General features: G+C 40.5%; 1 protein-coding gene across 4 annotated transcripts in view; it reads right to left on the bottom strand.

Moving 5' to 3' along the window:
* LOC102224255 (C-myc promoter-binding protein-like) overlaps nucleotides 1–18,560 on the bottom strand; it is a 71,575-nt gene that overhangs the window by 2,800 nt on the left and 50,215 nt on the right. Inside the window, exons 20-34 of one of the 4 annotated variants that reach the window (XM_023332505.1) lie at nucleotides 16,706–16,813; nucleotides 16,359–16,451; nucleotides 12,791–12,898; nucleotides 12,522–12,671; nucleotides 9,846–10,912; nucleotides 9,295–9,508; nucleotides 9,107–9,210; nucleotides 8,407–8,582; nucleotides 7,790–7,951; nucleotides 6,781–6,961; nucleotides 5,225–5,479; nucleotides 5,027–5,144; nucleotides 3,740–3,766; nucleotides 297–459; nucleotides 156–220 (exon numbers count right to left, since the gene is read on the bottom strand). In XM_023332505.1, coding sequence (XP_023188273.1) covers nucleotides 156–220; nucleotides 297–459; nucleotides 3,740–3,766; nucleotides 5,027–5,144; nucleotides 5,225–5,479; nucleotides 6,781–6,961; nucleotides 7,790–7,951; nucleotides 8,407–8,582; nucleotides 9,107–9,210; nucleotides 9,295–9,508; nucleotides 9,846–10,912; nucleotides 12,522–12,671; nucleotides 12,791–12,898; nucleotides 16,359–16,451; nucleotides 16,706–16,813 — 2,991 coding nt within the window. The remainder of the gene's footprint in view (nucleotides 1–155; nucleotides 221–296; nucleotides 460–3,739; nucleotides 3,767–5,026; nucleotides 5,145–5,224; nucleotides 5,480–6,780; nucleotides 6,962–7,789; nucleotides 7,952–8,406; nucleotides 8,583–9,106; nucleotides 9,211–9,294; nucleotides 9,509–9,845; nucleotides 10,913–12,521; nucleotides 12,672–12,790; nucleotides 12,899–16,358; nucleotides 16,452–16,705; nucleotides 16,814–18,560) is intronic. The other 3 variants (XM_023332506.1, XM_023332507.1, XM_023332508.1) reach the window with 3 other exon arrangements.

The raw sequence follows: 18,560 nt of genomic DNA, 5'->3' as shown, positions 1-18,560 counted from the left end.
CATTGTTTTGATCATGAATCGATTGGTGAATTCCAACTATTGATTATTGGCTCTTTGCCCAGAGAATCTGGATCAGTTAATGATTCCATCAAAAACATGATAAATTTAACATTCAGCTCAGAAACTGAAAAACTGAAGGTTAAACTCTGACTGACCGATATCGATGTTATCTTTTCCCAGCGCCACCAGGGACAGGAAGAGGATGTCTCTGTACAAACTCCTGACAAACCAAAACAAAACCCATCATTCATAACGTTACAGCATCACTGGAGTCCAGCGGTTTGCCTGACAGTGACCTTTGGCGTTTGACCCCCAGCATCCGGTCCAGCAGCTGCAGCAGCTGCGCCATCGGCCGGCCGACGTCGTTCCTCTGGATGCTGCGCACCACGCCCTGCAGCAGCTCATCCGTCAGAGGCTTCTCCTCATCCGGGACCGGCCGGGACAGAGGGTAGCCCACGTCTACACAGAGAGAGACAGAGAGATCAGGAGCTTCTTGCTGTAGTAATTAGTTACATTTACTCAATTACATTTGAGGAACATTTTTGAAAAAAAACATTTTTTTACTACGCTGTACATTTTACTTTTACTAAAGTAATTTTATTTTGAAGTATTTCTTCTCTTACTTGAGTAAAATTTCTGGATTTTCTACCCACTGAATAAAAAACAAACATATTTTAACCAAACATTCACCAGACACAGACCAGCAGCTCTGTTAAAGCTTCATCAGTTTTTATTGATGGAAACCAATTCGGAAAATTTTTCCTTTGCCTGATTTTGTTATTTTTTGTTACTTATATTAATTATTGTCATTTTCATCCATAATTTCTCCAAACTTTCCATCCATCCATTGTCTGTACAGCCATGTCCCTTAGAGGGGTCAGGAGGGTTGATGGTGTCTCTCCAGCTAACGTTCAGGGCAAGAGGCGGGATTCACCTAACCCTGACCCTGACCCTGACCCTACCCCTACCCCTACCCCTACCCTGACCCTGACCCTACCCCTACCCTGACCCTACCCCTACCCTGACCCTGACCCTACCCCTACCCTGACCCTACCCCTACCCTGACCCTGACCCTACCCCTACCCTGACCCTACCCTGACCCTACCCTGACCCTACCCTGACCCTACCCTGACCCTGACCATAACCCTACCCCTACCCTGACCCTGACCATAACCCTACCCCTACCCTGACCCTGACTCACCCTGGACAGGTCGCCAGTCTGTCGCAGCCAAAAATTCCACATAACTTTATATTTTGGTCCGATTGATGATATAATTTTAAAATATCAAATGATTAATAATTTGATCAGTTACTTGAGTAGACTTTTTCCCAAAGCCCTTCAATATATTTGTTTTGAGTAAATAAATAAGGTATTAAAAATAAGGTATTAAAAAACATCTTTAAAAACATAAGCTTTGCTAAAAATCAGAAAACTGGCAAAATATTTTTAATAAATCAAAGATTTAACGGAAATTCAAAAAATTGTGTATATATTATTACTTGTTCTAAATGTGGGAAACAATATGTGGGTGAAACTAGGAATTCATTGGCAACAAGAATATGGCAGCATAAATATAATATTATAAATAAAAAAGAAACGGAAACAGAATTGGTGAAACATTTCATAGATCACAATTGGAACTCATTAAAAATTTCGGGTCTTCAAAGCAATATTTTATGGAATGATAACGAGAGAAAAAAGTGGGAAAGACGCTGGATCTTTTGGCTAGATACAAAAACTCCACATGGTTTAAACCAAAAATGAGAGATGAAACAGTAAAATAATGAAACAAAAATATAAAACTAAATGAAAGAATAAAATTCTAATTAAAAAGATTTTTTATCCGTCTTTTGGAATTTGAACATTTTTATTCTTCTTTTCTATCCCTAACCTTGCCTAACCTTAACCCTTCCCCTCTTATTTAATCCTGACCTTTGACCCTTACCCTACCTTAACCTCCTGCTAGCCTTGCCCTTCCTTCCTAACCCTTACCTAAACCTTAACTTACCCTAACCTGACCCTTAACCTTTCCCTAACCCCAACCTTTAACCTTCACCTTTCCTAACCCTAACCTGACCCTTAACCTTTCCCTAACCCTAACCCTCCCTAACCTTTAACCTTACCCTTCACCTTTCCTAACCCTAACCTAACCCTTACCTTTATTTCCTCCCCCCTTCCTTCCTTAATCCTGACCTTTGCCCTTTCCCTAATCCTAACCTTTCCCTTTCTTTCCTTACCCTTACTTTGAAATCTATTTTTTAAAAAAAATTTTTTAATTTTTTAATTTTTATTTTTATTATCAACTTATTTTTTCTTTCTTTTTCTATTTAAAAGTGATAAACACAGAGAAAACAACAAAGAAAAAAATAAAAAAAGAAGAGAGTAAAAAGAAGAGACAGAGAACGAAGCTGAACGAAGAGGGAGGAGCCTCGGGAGGAGGAGGTGATAAATAGGAGGGAGCTCTCCTCCTCCTCATTCAGTTGTTGGAGAGCAGAGAGTTGAACACAACACAGAGAGAGAAAAGAGAGAAAAACAAAAGTGCCTGAAGAAGACGAAAAAAAAGTCGAAACGTCGCACATTTCATATAATTTCATTAGCTTAAAAATAAAAACAATCTTTTGATTCGGACTTTTTTATTTATTTTTTTATTTTTTTTATTTTTTGAATTAATTTTTTGGATTTATTTTCATTTTTTTTTAAAAAAACATTTCATTTGGCTTTCCATAAAAAATAAAAAATACAAAAAAATAATAAAAATACATAAAAAAAACACAAAAAAATTAAAAAACATACAAAAAAGTACAAAAAATTATAAACATATCTAACTAACATAAATAAATTAAATATAAACACCTATAACTACTAATAACCTAAACTAAATATATGATTATTGTTTAAGAAATAAAGCTGCCTGAGTAAAGAAGATTAAAAAATAATAATAAAAGACAAAAACTGAAACAACCAGATATAACACACAGGGATGTGGCCGGAAGATGAGTGGAAGGTGGTCCGCTATGGAAGGAGACGGCGAGAGCATCCCCCTGGTCCATCCAACAGATGGGAGGAAGGAACGTGGAGGAGGAAGGAGAGAGCACCTCCTGCTGCCTATAGGGGGCAGGCAAGAGCATTTGGCTCCAACTTACCTCTTCCTACCCCTACCCTGACCCTGACCATAACCCTACCCCTACCCTGACCCTGACTCACCCTGGACAGGTCGCCAGTCTGTCGCAGCCAAAAATTCCACATAACTTTATATTTTGGTCCGATTGATGATATAATTTTAAAATATCAAATGATTAATAATTTGATCAGTTACTTGAGTAGACTTTTTCCCAAAGCCCTTCAATATATTTGTTTTGAGTAAATAAATTTTTTTGTTTTTATCACATTATTAAACTTACACAGCCCTCAGACTCAACGGTGCTTATCGGCATCATGTCTTTTGTTTTTTATATAATGTTAGTTTTTCTGCTTTATCCCTTCTAGCTAATAGACCCTTTTCACAGTTACGTCAATTTCATACGAAGACGTTTTAACGTTGTTTGACTCGAAGCAATGTATCTTTACTTTGACGAATAAAGCGGACAGTCACAGGAGATGCAAACAGAAGCAGGAAGCGGGAATACGGTTCACCATCAAAACACTGAAACTATGACAGGAAGAGGCCGAGTCTGCACAGAAATCACAGCAGCGCATGGAGCAAAGCACACAGAGCAGAGGACGAGCAGGAGAACTCACTCTCTAACAACAGAGTGCAATTAAGCCCTGGAAGGAGAGAAGAGAGCAGGATTAACCGGCGGCCACTGCAGCGCTTCCTCTGTTAATTTCTCCACTCCTGTTTAAATCTTTATTTGCCAAAGTTTCAGAAGAAATGTTCCAGAAATCGTTCTACCAACTGGATCCAGGTTCTGTTCAGGATTAGAGTCACGTCAGGTTTATTTGTGTAGCACGTTCCAGCAACAGGCAGCGCTTTACAAAATCATGAAACAAGAAATAAACATTACATTTTGTCAAATGCCATCATAAAAATAATCACTTATGTTGATTAATTTTCCAGTTATTATGAATCAATAGCAATTCTAACCAGGTGGGTTTTTAGTCGAGACTTAAAGGAAGTCAGTGTTCCAGCTGTTTTTCAGTTTTCTGGAAGTTTGTTCCAGATTTGTGGTGCATAGAAACTGAATGCTGCTTCTCCTTGTTTGGTTCTGGTTCTGGGGATGCAGAGCAGAACCAGAACCAGAAGACCTGAGCGGTCTGAAAGGTTGCTATGACAACAGCAACAGATCTTTAATGTATTGTGGTGCTAAGCCATTCAGTGATTTGAAGTCTATTCTCTGTGAAGACACTGTTGCAGTAATCAATGCGACTAAAGATAAACTCATGGGTGATGACAGAAGGCCGACTTTGTAACAATCTTTATGTGGCTCTGAAGGTTCAGGTCAGAGTTCATCCCGATTTCTAGTTTCCAGCTGTAATAACTGAAGCTGTGCATCGACTCTGGATCGTTCCTCTTTAGGTCCAAAGATAATAACCTGAATTTTGTTTCTGTTCAGCTGGAGAAAGTTGTGGCACATTCATGCATTGTTCTAAGCATCTGTTCGGTGCCTGGATGTGGATCGTCTGCGTAGTTATGGTAGCTAATCGCATTTCTTCTTATAACCTGAGCTGGTGGGAGAATGTAGACATTTAGCAGAATGGGTCAAATATTTGTTTTAATTTTGTTACTTATATGAATTATTGTCATTTCCATCTTCAAAATACCAAAAAATTCCACTTAACTTTCTACTTTGGTTTGTCTGATGATGTAATTTTTAAATATTAAATGCTTGATAATTTGATCAGTTACTCGGTACTTGAGTAGACTTTTTACCAAAATACTTTTTTACTTTTACTTGAGTAAAAATATGTTGAATTATTTCTTCTTCTCTTATTTGAGTATGATTTCTCTGCCCCCTCTGGTTGCCCCACATCCAGGGAGAAGTTTCTTATTGACCCAAAGAAGTCCCTGTTGGCGTCGTGACTCACTGTATGTGTTCCAGAGGATGTACAGAGGCTGGACCGGGTCCTGATGCAGCTTCAGGTTGTCCCATAGGATCTGGATCAGAACATGTTTACTGTCCTCGGACATCCAGTGACGAGGGACCTGACGACGGACAAAAACACTCCTTTACTCTCTCGTCTGGGTCTTTGGGAGCCAAACGGAGGCGAGGAAACGTTTTGGACCTGGGAGTCTCTGTTGCAGTGCTCAGAGGTGAGGATGAGGCCCGGCAGGCTGCTGGGCAGGTCCAGCCGGCGGAAATACCACAGCAGGTTCCAGTAGATGATGGGGTGGTGGTCCACCATGTCGGCCTCGGCGATCACCGGGTCGCCCTCGTTCTCCAGCAGACTCTCCAGCTCCTTCCACAGAACCAGCGGGCTCAGGTACGGCACCGTCACGGGCTCCGGGTTGTGGAGCTGCCAGTCCATGCTGAGCGGGTCCTGGTGACGGATTTACAGGGATTCATCGCAATAAGCAATTAATCAATTAATCGAATGATAAATTAAAACAAACCCAATAATATCCTGAGGCGGGTAGTAACTAGTTACATTTACCTGATTACTTTTACTTGAGTAACGTTTTGGAAAAAATTGCTTGTAGGATTATTTTTACTACGCTGTACTTTCTACTTTTACTTGAGTATTTTTATTATGAAGTATTTCTCCTCTTACTTGAGTAAAATTTCTGGATTTTCTACCCACTGAATGAAAAACAAACATGTTTTTACCAAAAAATCACCAGACACACACACACCTGCAGTTTTGTTAAAGTTTGAGAAGTTTTTTTTATCGAAAGAAACTGATTTGGAAAAAAAAATATTTTGCCTGATTCTCTTATTTTTTGTTATTTATATGAATTTTTGTCATTTTTGTCCTTAAAATACCAAAATTTCCACTTAACTTTATAATTTGGTTTCTATGATGATGTAATTTCTAAATATTAAATGACTGATAGTTTGATCAGTTACTCAGTACTAGAGTTGACTTTTTACCAAATGCTTTTTTACTTTTACTTGAGTGAAAACATGCTGAAGTGGTGCTACTCTTAAGTACAGCTCTGATAATTCCCATTTACATTGTTTTTTATTTCTCTCTTTCTACCAAAACCTGGATGACAAAAGTCTTTGGTTTGGTGCTTTAGTCTCCACCAGCCTCTTTTTGAAGGTTAATCTCCATAATTCATTTTATTTGTTGTTTCTGTTCTGTTGTTTTGTTTATTTGCTTTGGATATTTTAAATGTCTTCCAGTTAAAGTGTTAAATGTCTCCTAGAATTTAAGGCTTATTTAGAATCTGTTCTCGCAATATTATGCAATTAATCAACAATCAAGTTTATTTGTATGGAAACATTTCAGCCACAAGGCAGTTCAAAGTGCTTTACATCATAAAGTTGTAGTTCTACTGCCAGATTCCTCATGTTTCACTTTCAACATGAAAACATTCACTTTCATGTTGAGGAAAAAATGTTAGAACTGAAGTAACTAGAGAAAGAACTAGAACTTCTTCATCAATACTAAGAAATTATTAACTTGAAAGTTACTTGTATGTTGGTTTTGTCTTATTCTAAGTGTTAGAAACTATACCAAAAATGCATAATAATATTTTCTGTTTTTGCAGTGTACATTGATAAAACTCTTTTCCTGCTCCCAGCATCCTCTGACCCCGATCTGCTCACGTCTAAACCGTTTCAGTCTTGCCTTTCTGTCTCGTATCATTTCTGTTTCCTGTCGGCGTTGAGACGCACCGCGGCTTCGTTCAGATGGCTCGGCAGGCTGCCGGACGTCGGCAGGTGGTGGCTGAGCTGAGATTCTTCCTCCATGGGGCTGAAGGCGCTGATGCTGCGGGTCATGGGTCCGCCGGAGGACAGCGCCCCCTGGCGGCGCTCTGTGGGGATGTTGATGCCTTGAGCTCTGCTGGGCCAAGTCCTGAGGAGACGCATCAAATCCAGAAAAAATCAACACTGCAACAGCCAGCATGAGTCCACTGGTTTAAAGGTGATCTAATATAGATCCTTGAACAGGTTAGGTCAGGTCTGTGGCCTATTCAAAACATATTCATCACATTTTTCACTCTGAATCATTCTTAGATAATGAGATTTCAGTTTGCTCAGTTCTGTATATTTTGTCCCTTTAAACCCAAATAATCTGCTGCTGCCCCCCAACCCAACGTTTACACATGAACAAGGAAAATGGCTGCCAACAGATGCGTAATTATATAACCTTACATCTTTGAAAAGCATTAGTGGAGCCTTATGAACAATCAACAAGAATGCAGCAAGTGGTTTCTGGATGGTAAATCAACAACAAAACTGTCGTCTTTTCCAGCAGCCATTGTAGGGTTAACCGTTGCTAGGTAACGGGCTGTGATTGGCTGGCATTGCTAGGTAACAACACAGTCCCCATGTACTGTGACTAAATCATTTTCCAGACGCCAGAAAACATGAACTCATTACCAAATGTTTTTTTAAGCATTGGGTTGTTTGTAGAAGCAGTTGAGACCCAAATGGAAGAATAAAAACATGCAAAATGTGAATTTTGCATTACAGGTTTAAACTAAAAATGCTTTGATATGTGAGGGATTTTCTTTGTTTTTAAGCACCTTGTTTCTTTGTGCTTTTCTAGTTATGTTTCGTAAAATCTGTTGATGTTTTAAAGTCTGATTTGGTTTCAGGTGTAACTGCTTTTTTTAAATTTAACTTGAAGTTTGAAAATATTTAGTTTAAACATAAATACGTGGATGAATCAGGGATGTACCTCCCAGGAGTTTCCTTTGCGGCTGCTGTGGGTGAGGGAGGGAACACGGCTGTGGTGGGACACGGCGTGGACAACGTGGACGTCCCCGTGTCCAGACCCGTGGAGGCGGAGTACGACGAGGTCATGGCGTCATCCATGGACGGGCTGCCCTTCAGGAAGAGCCTGAAACAGGACAGACCGCACGGGCTCATCCTTTACATCTAAATGATCAGGATAAAACTGCATAACAGTGAATATTCTGGTAGATTTTATCATTAAATGTTGAAAATCTTCACTTAATACTTGATTTGGAAAAATTGTCAACAATTAACCTTTAAAACAAATACAGTCCAACATTTTCCACTTCTTTCCTCTCTTTTCAACCTTCCTTCTTTTTATTTATGCTTCTTTACTTCACTTCCATCCCACTTCCTTACTCCACCTCATCTTATTTCTTTACTTTCTTTCTTCCTTCTTCCCAACCTCTTTCAGTTCTCCACTCCTGCCTTCCCCGCTTCTGTTTATGGTCATAAATTCAAAGTAAACTTTTCTATTCATTCCAAAACGGAAACTTGAGTCTGGAAAACGATGTAATTTTGACAGAAAGAGGGGAAGGATCCCTGCTAGTAAGTGTTCACCTCCCGGGTCCTCTCATGTCCCGGATCTCCACGTTGAGGAACGGCAGGAAGGGGTTTCCGCAGAAGGGGCAGGTGGTGTTGAGGTTGGAGTCGTCGGCCGTCCATCCAGCCATGATCTCCTCGTCGTAAACCAGGCAGTCGCAGGTTTTACAGCGAGAGCAGCTGGAGATCAGCAGCTGCAGAGAGAGAAAATAAATAGTTTAGAATTATTTTTAACTACGCTGTACTTTCTACCTTTACTGCAGTAATTTTACTATGAAGTATTTCTAATCTAACTTGAGTAATATTTCTGGATTTTCTACCCACTGAATGAAAAACAAACATGTTTTAACCAAACATTCACCAGACGCAGACCTGCAGTTTTTGTTAAAGTTTCAGAAGTTTTTTTTTTAATCAAAAGAAACTGGAAAACATTTTCTTTTGTCAGATTCTGTTACTTGTATGAATTATTGTCATTTTGCTCCTTAAAATACCAAACTTTCCACTTAACCTTACTTATCAATCTGATGATGTAATCTTTAAATATTAAATGATTGATACTTTGATCAATTACTCTGCACTTGAATAGACTTTTTATCAAATATGTTTTTATTCTTAGCTGAATAATTTCTTGGATACTTTTACTTTTACTTGAGTAAAAATAGGTTTTATTTCTACTCTCACTGTAGTTTCTGCCTCCTCTGGTCGTTATGTGTTTTACCTCCATAGCGTAGTTGTTGAAGATGCTGGTGTTGCTGGTGCAGCGTGACGATCCGAGGTCGGACTTGTCCGGCAGAGAGAACCCGGGCAGAGACAGAGGACAACCTGGAGACACGGGACAACCTGTCAGGGTCCGGGTCTGTTTCCATTTCGGATCAGCATCCAGACGGAGGTAGAGGAAGTTCTCACCAGGAGGAAGAGACGTGGGTCTGCCCAGGCTGCGTCCTGCAGTGGGACTGTCCACCCGGCTGTGGACGGGACTCCTGTGGGGACAGGAGGGACCGTTCTTCTGAGGGGAGACGCCGAGCTGCTCCGTCTCCCCGTACTCCCCTTCGTCCTGGATGGAGCCGTCTGGATCTCCGACGTTGAGGGAGGAAACGCTCAGACGGTCGCTGAAGCCATCCTGGACGGAGAGAGACGGAGAGAGACACAGAGAGAGATGTAGAGATGGATCAAATGTGTCCATCTCTCTCGCTCCCTGTTTTATAGCCGCAGACTTTCTGATGCCTTCAGGTTCACAGAAGAAACCAGCATGGAGACCATCAGTCCCAGTCTGCTTTACTGGTTTTAAACTATAATCACCAAACATAAAAAGGATGGGTGAATAAATAAATGGATGAATAGACACAAAGCTGAAATTCTTTAAAGGTTTGATGAAGGTCTAATTCTGATTAAGCTGATTTTATGAGATTCTGTACCTTTAATCATAAAAACTAAAGGTGAGCATTGAGGCTCTGTACCTTGGTTGGCGTGTTGGACGTGGCGAAACGCGAGTACCAGCGGCTGGCCCGCTCCGCCACGCCCTTCCCAGCAGAAACCACGCTGGTCTTGAAGACGTCGAGCGTCGGGGTGAGCAGGGCGTCCAGGGCGAAGGCGGAGGAGGACGGCGAGGCGAGGCGCTCCCTGAAGGGGCTGAGGCTGGGGCTGGTGCTGGAGCTGCGGCCCGACGGCGACGACACCAACCGCTGGCGGGACGCGGGCCGGGCCGGCGACGCCTGGTGGAAGGTGCGTGAGCGTGGCATTGCGCTGGTCCTGAGTGGAGCAGCGTGGGGCAAACTGGACCTCCGGAAAGCGGCGGCGGCGTGGGGGTGGAGCAGCAGCGGGCTGGCCGGGCCCTGCAGCTCGGAGCTGGACGTGCGGCTGCTCAGCGGCGTGTCCAGGTGGCTCATGTACAGCTCGATCTCCCGGGCCAGATTACGGCGGGCGCCCGGCGCTCCGGCCTCGTCGCCATCCGGGTACGTGGTGATCTGCGACTCGGCGGCCATCAGGGAGAGCGGGTCGAAGCCCGTTTCGATGCCGGTTCGAGTCACGGCTCCTCTGGGCGCCGCCGAGCTCATGCCGCCGTAGCTGGCGCTGCGCTCAACGGGCTTTTTCAGATGTCTGACCCCCAGAGCTGGCTTCTCCAAGTCCAGATCCTCAAAATCAAAAATAGCTTCCATGTTACTCTTATCTTCATCACTGTAGCTTTGTTCCTCCTCCTCCTCTTTGTGATTAAAGCCTCCTAAGTGACGCTTCTGGCTGTAGTTGGTAACGGACAGGATCTTGGCGTCGGCGCCTAGCAGCCCGGCGATCTTATGAGGGTCGGTCTCCGCCTGACTCATGCCGAGGCCGAGGACGGTGGCGCCGCTGCCCGTCGTGTCGCCGCTCACATGGCGGGCCCGCGCCGTCTGCCAGTCCACAATGGCGCTGCTGCCGGAGCTGCCCACCACCTCCTCCAGGGCGCTGCGGTGTCGCCGCAGCAGGCTGTTGGCGTGAACCTCGCCGATCTCATCCAGAGACGTGGTGAAGAGGAGGCCAGCGATGTGGCCTGGCAGACAGCAGGAGGAAAAGAGCTGCTGAAGCTAACAGAGTTATGATGTGACTAAAAAAATAACATTTAATTCAATTCATGGTGGACCAAAGTCGCAGCATTTGTTACATTTTCAGCTGCTGCGTTTCCTTTTACCTTCACTGTGTAAAACGATTTTACATGGTGCCCCTTTTCGGTGCAGCGCCCCCTCCTTGCCTGTGGAGGCGATGCACCAACAAACCACTGCAGGAAATCTCTGAAGAAGACACTGAGGGCAACTTCCTTCTTCAAGATATTTAAACAAAAATGGAGTGGCATCAGATTTTAGCGGTTGTAGGATTTCTCGTTTGTCTTTGGATAAAGACCACAAGCAAATTCCCTCTCTAGCACTACTCTCTCACATTTGTTTTGGTTTTATTTACCCAGAATTCTCTGCTCTGTAGTCCACTTCATGTTTTGGAGCAGACTCCACACTGCTTAGTATTCACATATGCATTCAAACCACAACAGAGATCACTTAAACCAAACCAAGCCCGAGGTTTGGCTACTGAACTCTGGTCCGGTTGGGGAGTCTTTGTCTTCATCCCTGTAGCTTTGTTCCTCCTCCTCCTCTTTTTGATTAAAGCCTCCTAAGTGACGCTACATCCAACTTCTGGATGTAGTTGGTACCAGACAGGATCTTGGCATCGACTCCCAGCAGTCCGGGGATCTTAAGAGGGTCGGTCTCAACCTGACTCATGCCGAGGCCGAGGCCGGTGGCGCCACAAATGAACCGGACATTCCAGACAAACGAACTGGAGTTTGATAAAGTGAACTAAACTGGTGTGAATGCTTGATGCTCTCATTCACACCAACAAAAGCGCCTATGAACCTGTGGTCCGCCAACAGATTTAGGTTTTAGTTCTGTTGAGGTGAACTCTGTTGTAAACACCAAGCGGGCTGAAGGCCGCTCCAAAACAGGAAGTGGAATTCAGAGCAGAGAATTCTGGGTAAATACAACCAAAGCAAACGTGCCTAGTGCTAGCAGGAGAAATAGCTCGTGGTCTTTTACCAGAGTCAAAAAAGAAATTCTTCAACTGCTAAAATCAGACGCCACGTCATTTTTGTTTACATTTTGTAAAGAAGAACATTGCACTCAGTGTCTTCTTCTGAGGCTTTTGTGTTGTTTCATTCAGTGGTTCTTGGTGCAGCGCCCCCACAGGCCAGGAGGAGAACAAGTTTTATCAACTAGTTTGGTTGGTTTGACAGTGCAGTGTGAACGAGAACCGCATCAGCTGAAAATTTAACAAACGTTGAAACTTCCCAAATCGAATCGAGTCTACCGGACTAAAAGGAAAACTCCTCCAAAATTGATTGAAAATGTCCCAAAATCGATTTTGAAAGTAGAAAAAATTGGCCTCTATTTTGTAACTATGTGTAAAAAACACCACAATAAGGAAGAAACTACAAAAATCAAAGAGAGTGATGTACCTGACTGAAATAATATTCGTTAGAGGTGTGCAGAAACAAAATGTCTGCACACATCGGTGATCTCAGTTTTATGTCCTGAATTCAAGAGCTTGTGCTTTCTTTCTTTTCCAAGTTTCTTTTCTGCAATAAAAAACTGAAATAAACCCAACGGAGTTACCTGCGCTGGTGGAGCTCCGGGGTTTCCGGGCAGAATCCCCGTACGGATAGCTGCTCCGAACGATTCCTCGAGGCTTGAAGGAGGAGCCGATCTCCAGGTCCAGCTGAGGCAGGCAGTCCTTGCTGCCCTTCACGCTTTCAGTCTCCGACACTGAACAAGGGAAAACCAGAGTCGGATCGGATGATTAAAAAAAACAAAACATAAAAAACCTCTGGAGGAAAGGAAGAATCATGTTTTAGTTTGAGAGATGCATCAGATGAACTACTGACAGGAGCTGCAGTCGCTCTCCTTCTTCTCGTCTTTGTCGGGGGGAGCGGCGTCGCCTCTACGAACTTCCTCCTTTGACAGAGAGTTGTAACCCAAATCCGACTGATCTCCTGGTAAACCAAAGGGAAAAACAACTGCAAGCTCAAATTTCTCAGAAAAAATAGAAATTTAGAAAAATAGAAAATATCTGGACCAACTATGGCTTTACTCTGTACCAAAAACCAAATCTAAAAATATTAAGAACAAAAAACAAAATTTCTTCCTCAATTTCCTCGTAAGAAAGACAAATAATCAGCCACAGCAAGGATCTACAACTTTCACAGTGGATCTTAATAACTTGGCTTAAAAAAAGCAGAATTTAGCTCTTTTATTTGTTTTTTCATTGAATTGTAATTCATCGTAATTCATCATTCTCTTGATTATTCTGACGATTAATCGGAAAAAAAACCTGCACATTATGCAGATTTTTCCTTTAATCCCTTAAGCTTACTATTAGAAATACATTAAAAGGTGCAAATAAATAATTTGATTTGTTTTTAAATAAGAAAATAAACTTTTAATTGCCTAAAATGTAAACATAATATTCCAATGGTAAATGCTTGATTATTTGTAGCTAAGGGGCTAAAATAAAAAACCATGTGAAATAGTTCAGCTCTTTCTGCTTGACTGATCAACACAGTGTAGAGAAAGTCATTAATTTTTGAATTAACCGATTAATAATTGATAGTAAAAAGTCTTTCACAAGGTTCAAAGCTAATACTGAATTCTAGCTAAAACATATTTACAGAAAAAAGTTTTTCATCTTAAAAACAATATTTGTGTTTTTTGTATAATTTTTGCATAATTGCTGCTCTGAATATGTTTTTCTTTTGGCAAACAGCATTTTTTTTTAGAGTTTGTATACTCCAATTAACTATTAATCAATTGCTAAATTATTTGACAATTACTTCAATAATCCAATTAATCACAATTAATCCAATTAATCGTTCCAGCCCTACACAGCATCAGTTATTTTTTCCTCATTATGTTGGAAACATGATTTTTATTTCCATCATTTCCCAACAATAGAAGAAAATGCATCAGTCCTCTTGTAAATGTTTTATGTTTTCCTTACTTGTAAAACCTAAAAACAGAAATAAAATGGTGATTCTTTTAAAATGACCAAATTTCCTGTAGTAGACGTCCATTAAAAATGTTTAGTTTTGTCACAGAAGCTTTTGTAACATTTGCGGCTCTAAACGGGGAAAAACGTGTCTTTGGTTTGTAAAGGTTGCAGATTCCTGAGGTGGAAGAAAAAACTGCAGATCGCTGAAGTTTCTGCAAGAAAATCATGTTCTTTATTCGGCTGCTGATGAATTCGACAGCAAAACCCTCTCTGGTTCCCAAGGCAACCGTCTGTCTGAGGATTTCATATCGTCAAATCTAAATTAACCATGAGGAGTCGCAGCTTCTATGTGATACAAGCAGGGCTGGGCGATTTGGATTGAAAATAAAATATCTTTTTTCATACCATATCCGATTTTAATTAATTTTTTGCTCATTTTATTTTCTAATACAGAAATGACACAAACATTTTTTCTTATTTCAATCTTCCCTTCTGTGACTATTAGAGCCAGCCTATGAGAAATTTTCTTTACTTAGGAGAATATGGTCGTAATTTTACCAGAAAAAACATCTGAAAATTATTAGAAAAAATGTTTTGAGGAAAAAAAGTGTAATAATCCAGATTAGAAGTGATCAGCTCTGTTTGTGTGGTTCTTTCTTCGACTCAGTCATTTTAAACCCTTAATAATTTGATGCTGATCTATTAAAAGATTCAGTATTTCTATTAAGTATTAACTCTAAAACTATATAGTCTACGTGCAAGTTAGTATAAATACTGTAAAACTAAAATATAACTTCACGAAATGTTCGACATGCCACATTTAAATTTTTTGGGGTACTGTATATTTTGTGTTGACGTTCTGATAAAATAATTACTTTATTCTAATATTATGACTTAATTAAAAAAAAATCTTAGCTTACATTTTGTCATAGAGTTGACTTGAATTCAAAGTCCAAATAAGTAAAACAAGATGGCCGCAACTCTGAAACCCATTTATATTTTGCATTGGTGAAAAAATATAAATTTTCCAAAAATTAAATATTCTAAAAACAAAAATTAGATTAATCAATAATATCTATCTATCACCCAGCCTTAGCTACAAATTAAAAAAACATATTTTCTGCTCTGAAGTAATAGGTGAGCTGCACATCCATCTTGTTTAGCCGTTTCTTCTTTGAGCCAGGCGGCCCGCAGAGACTCCATTATTAAAATGATAATCAAACAGAATATTCCTCTGGGCAATTACACGCCATAATTAACAAAGACAAAAACACTGACAGGGCTGAGAGTGAAGAGCGGGAGAGGAGCAGACGGATGAGTCGGAAAAAAGAATGACAGATCACACGACAAGCTGCGTTTCCATTACAAATGTGAGCAAAACTTTGTCTATATTCCACTAATGTGAAAAAACACAATTTCACAATTGTGGTGTTTCCATTAAATAAGAAATGTAACTAAAACGACACGTAAATATGTTTGTTCATGCAATAAATCGTTAAAAAACATGCAGCACCATTATCCTCCTACTACTTCCTGTTGTCTTCTTTGACGTTTCCACCAGTAGCAACTTGTCATGTGACTTGTGATTAAAAAAGTTTTTTTTTCCATTGCAGTTTTGTGAAACATGCTAATCTTTAAAAAATCCACCTCATCCTAACTTCTAAACTTTTTATTGGAAAACATGAGATTTTTCAAAATTGCCGTGTTTCCATTAAATGAATGTATTTTCATAATTTAACGTAATTTAAATGAAAAACTGATTTTTTGATAAAAAGTTTTGGTGCTAGGATGAGGTGGTTTTTTGGTCGTATCAAAATTGTTTTATTTCACAAAACTACAAGGGAAACACTTTTTTCGCATCACGAGTCAGGTGATCAACAACCGGATGTTGCTACTGGCGGAAACGTCAAAAAAGACAACAGGAAGTGTTAAGAGGATCACATCACACAGTTCATAAAAAGTTGTGTGTCATTTTAACATGTTGAAAATTTTGTTTTTTTTGAAATTGGCATGTTTCCATTGATTTCAATTTGTGCAATTTTATGATTAATAGAAACACAGCTAACAGCAATTCTATGGTTTCCATTAACTGTAGGATTGCGCAAACCGAAATTACAAAAATAAATTTGCTCAATGGAAACACAGCAATTTGGTTTTTCAATATAATGTTTTTGTACCAGGATATTTTTTTTGGCAGTATCAAAATTTGTGTATTTCACAAAACTGCAATGGAAAAACTTTTTTCACATCACACAGGTCATGTGGTCAACAATAGGATGTTACTACTGGCAGAAACGCTGAAGACAGTGGTCCAGCATATTTTTAAATGACTTATCGTGTGAACTATTGACAAAGATTTGCTCACAACTGTGATGGAAACGCAGTTAGTGACTTGGAAAAGAAGTGAGAAAACCCCCGACAGATGCAGAGGAGGATAAAGGAGGTGGGCTGGTTGAGAGGTTTACCTGGGTGGAGAGTGGCCTCTCTGAGCTCAGCGCCCACCCAGGGAGAGCGGGCCGCCACGGGCCTGGCCCCCACGCTGTCGCCCCCGCCGCCCACTGCATGCAACGGCAGCACAGGCAGGGCCAGAGTGAAGGGTTACGCACAGAGCAGAGCAGAAACCACAGCCGAGGAGGAGGGACAGACAAAACGAGCGCCAGAAGGAGGGATGGAGGGAAACCAAGAGGAAAACGAGTGGAGCGGAGTACAAAAGAAGGGAGGATTAACAAAAACATCAATGGGAGAAGAGGAAAGGAAAAAAAAAGATGTGAAACATGAGGACTGCCGGCGGCAGCGAGCGTCTGAGGTGTACCTGTGCTAGATCTATCGTCAGCGGGTTCTACTGGGCTCTGCTCGGCCGGGTTCGGGTCGGCAGAGCTGTCCAGACTGCCGTGACTCACTGCGTCCAGATCACTGCCATCTGCCCAGAAACAACAAGCCGGTGAACAAAGATGGCGCCGCCACCGATCCACGCGCCGGTTCTTTAAAAAACGCCTTCCTGGACTTCACCACATTTACCCAAAACAGAGAAATCAGAGTCGATTCCAGAACTTTGGACCGGATTAAACCAGCTGGGGATAAAAACATCACCAAGAATTTAAGGGAGGGAGGGATGGATGGGTGGACGGACGATGAATGGGTGGACGGACGTACAGTTGGTTGGTTGGATGGATGGATGGATGAACAGACGGTTGGATGTATTTTAAACTGTGCAGCTTTAATTATTTTCTATTATCCATAATTTTTGCTAATGGATTCAAGTCGTATTTATAGAAGATGTAAAGCAGATCATTAAGATTAAGGTTGGATGAAGTGGTTGGATGTAGTGGTTGGATGAAGCGGTTGGATGAAGCGGTTGGTTGAAGCGGTTGGTTGAAGCGGTTGATTGAAGCAGTTGGATGTAGTGGCTGGTTGAAGCGGTTGGTTGAAGCGGTTGGATGTAGTGGCTGGTTGAAGCGGTTGGTTGAAGCGGTTGGATGAAGCGGTTGGATGTAGCGGTTGGATGTAGCGGTTGGATGAAGCTGTCGTCTCTTCCAGTCGATCCTCCAGAACCCAGAGCAGGCCAGAAGCTCCAACACTTTCATGAAAATGTTTATAAATAAACTTTTAACCAGCAGCTCAGAATAACGAGGAGAATCTCAGTTTGGTGTTTAACTGGAGCAACTGGTTCTTTCTGAGTGGATCAGAACCGGACTCGGGTCAGGAACCCACAGCGCCGGCCGGTAACAGGGAGGATCTTAAAAAAGCAGGGATTAGCAGGCTGGGATTATCATGCAGAGGAACAACAGAGACGCTTCAGTTCAGCTAACATTACAGCAGGCTTTTAATTATATGTTGTTTAATTTATTTAACTTTTGTTATAAAGAATGTATATTTTTCAAATCTAAAAAAAATGATCTAAATTTATTTGTGTTTATTTTGACATGCTTAAGTAAAAAAGATACAAATAAAAAAAATTCACAATTAAAAATTCCCAAAAATATTTTAGATTATTTTAACATGCATTTATTTCTTATTTAATTAATTCAGTATATGAATTAGATATTTTTAAAATATAAAAAAGAAAAAGTCTTGAAGTTTATTTTATTAAAAAAATGAATGTCAGTTTATTTATAGTTTATTTTAACACGTAAAAAGACAAAAATCGCAACATCTTTTATAAAATGTTTTTGAAAAAATATATTGGATTATTTAACAAACATTTATGTTGCATTTATTGTATTCAATATTTAAATTAAATTAAACAAAAGAAGAATGCATATTAATTATTAGTTAAGTCTAACGGTAGGTTTTTAAAATAAAAATTTGTTAATTTATTAATTTACCATAATTAATTAAAAAAGCTAAAGAAAGGGGAACAAAAAACTAAATTAAATACAAATAAATTGCGTCTTAAATTACGCATCACACTCTAACAATATAACTTTCTAGGCTTATTATCTTGATTAAAATTTCCCAGAAATATGGAAAAAAATGAATAAATTTTCTCTAAGTTGATCAAAATTTTGTCTCAGATTTCGTTTCTTTTATCCAGACATTAAATGCCTCAAAATCTGAGAAATGCTGTTCAGAGTTACGTCACCGGTGAGAAATCCCAACCAGAAGGATAATTTACGCTTATAAAGTGTGGCTATGTGGAGTATTAATGAGCAGTCATCGTCTAAACT

Source organism: Xiphophorus maculatus, chromosome 4 (assembly GCF_002775205.1).
Source record: "Xiphophorus maculatus strain JP 163 A chromosome 4, X_maculatus-5.0-male, whole genome shotgun sequence".
Lineage (NCBI taxonomy): Eukaryota > Metazoa > Chordata > Actinopteri > Cyprinodontiformes > Poeciliidae > Xiphophorus > Xiphophorus maculatus.
This window is presented reverse-complemented; position numbering and strand designations above follow the sequence as displayed.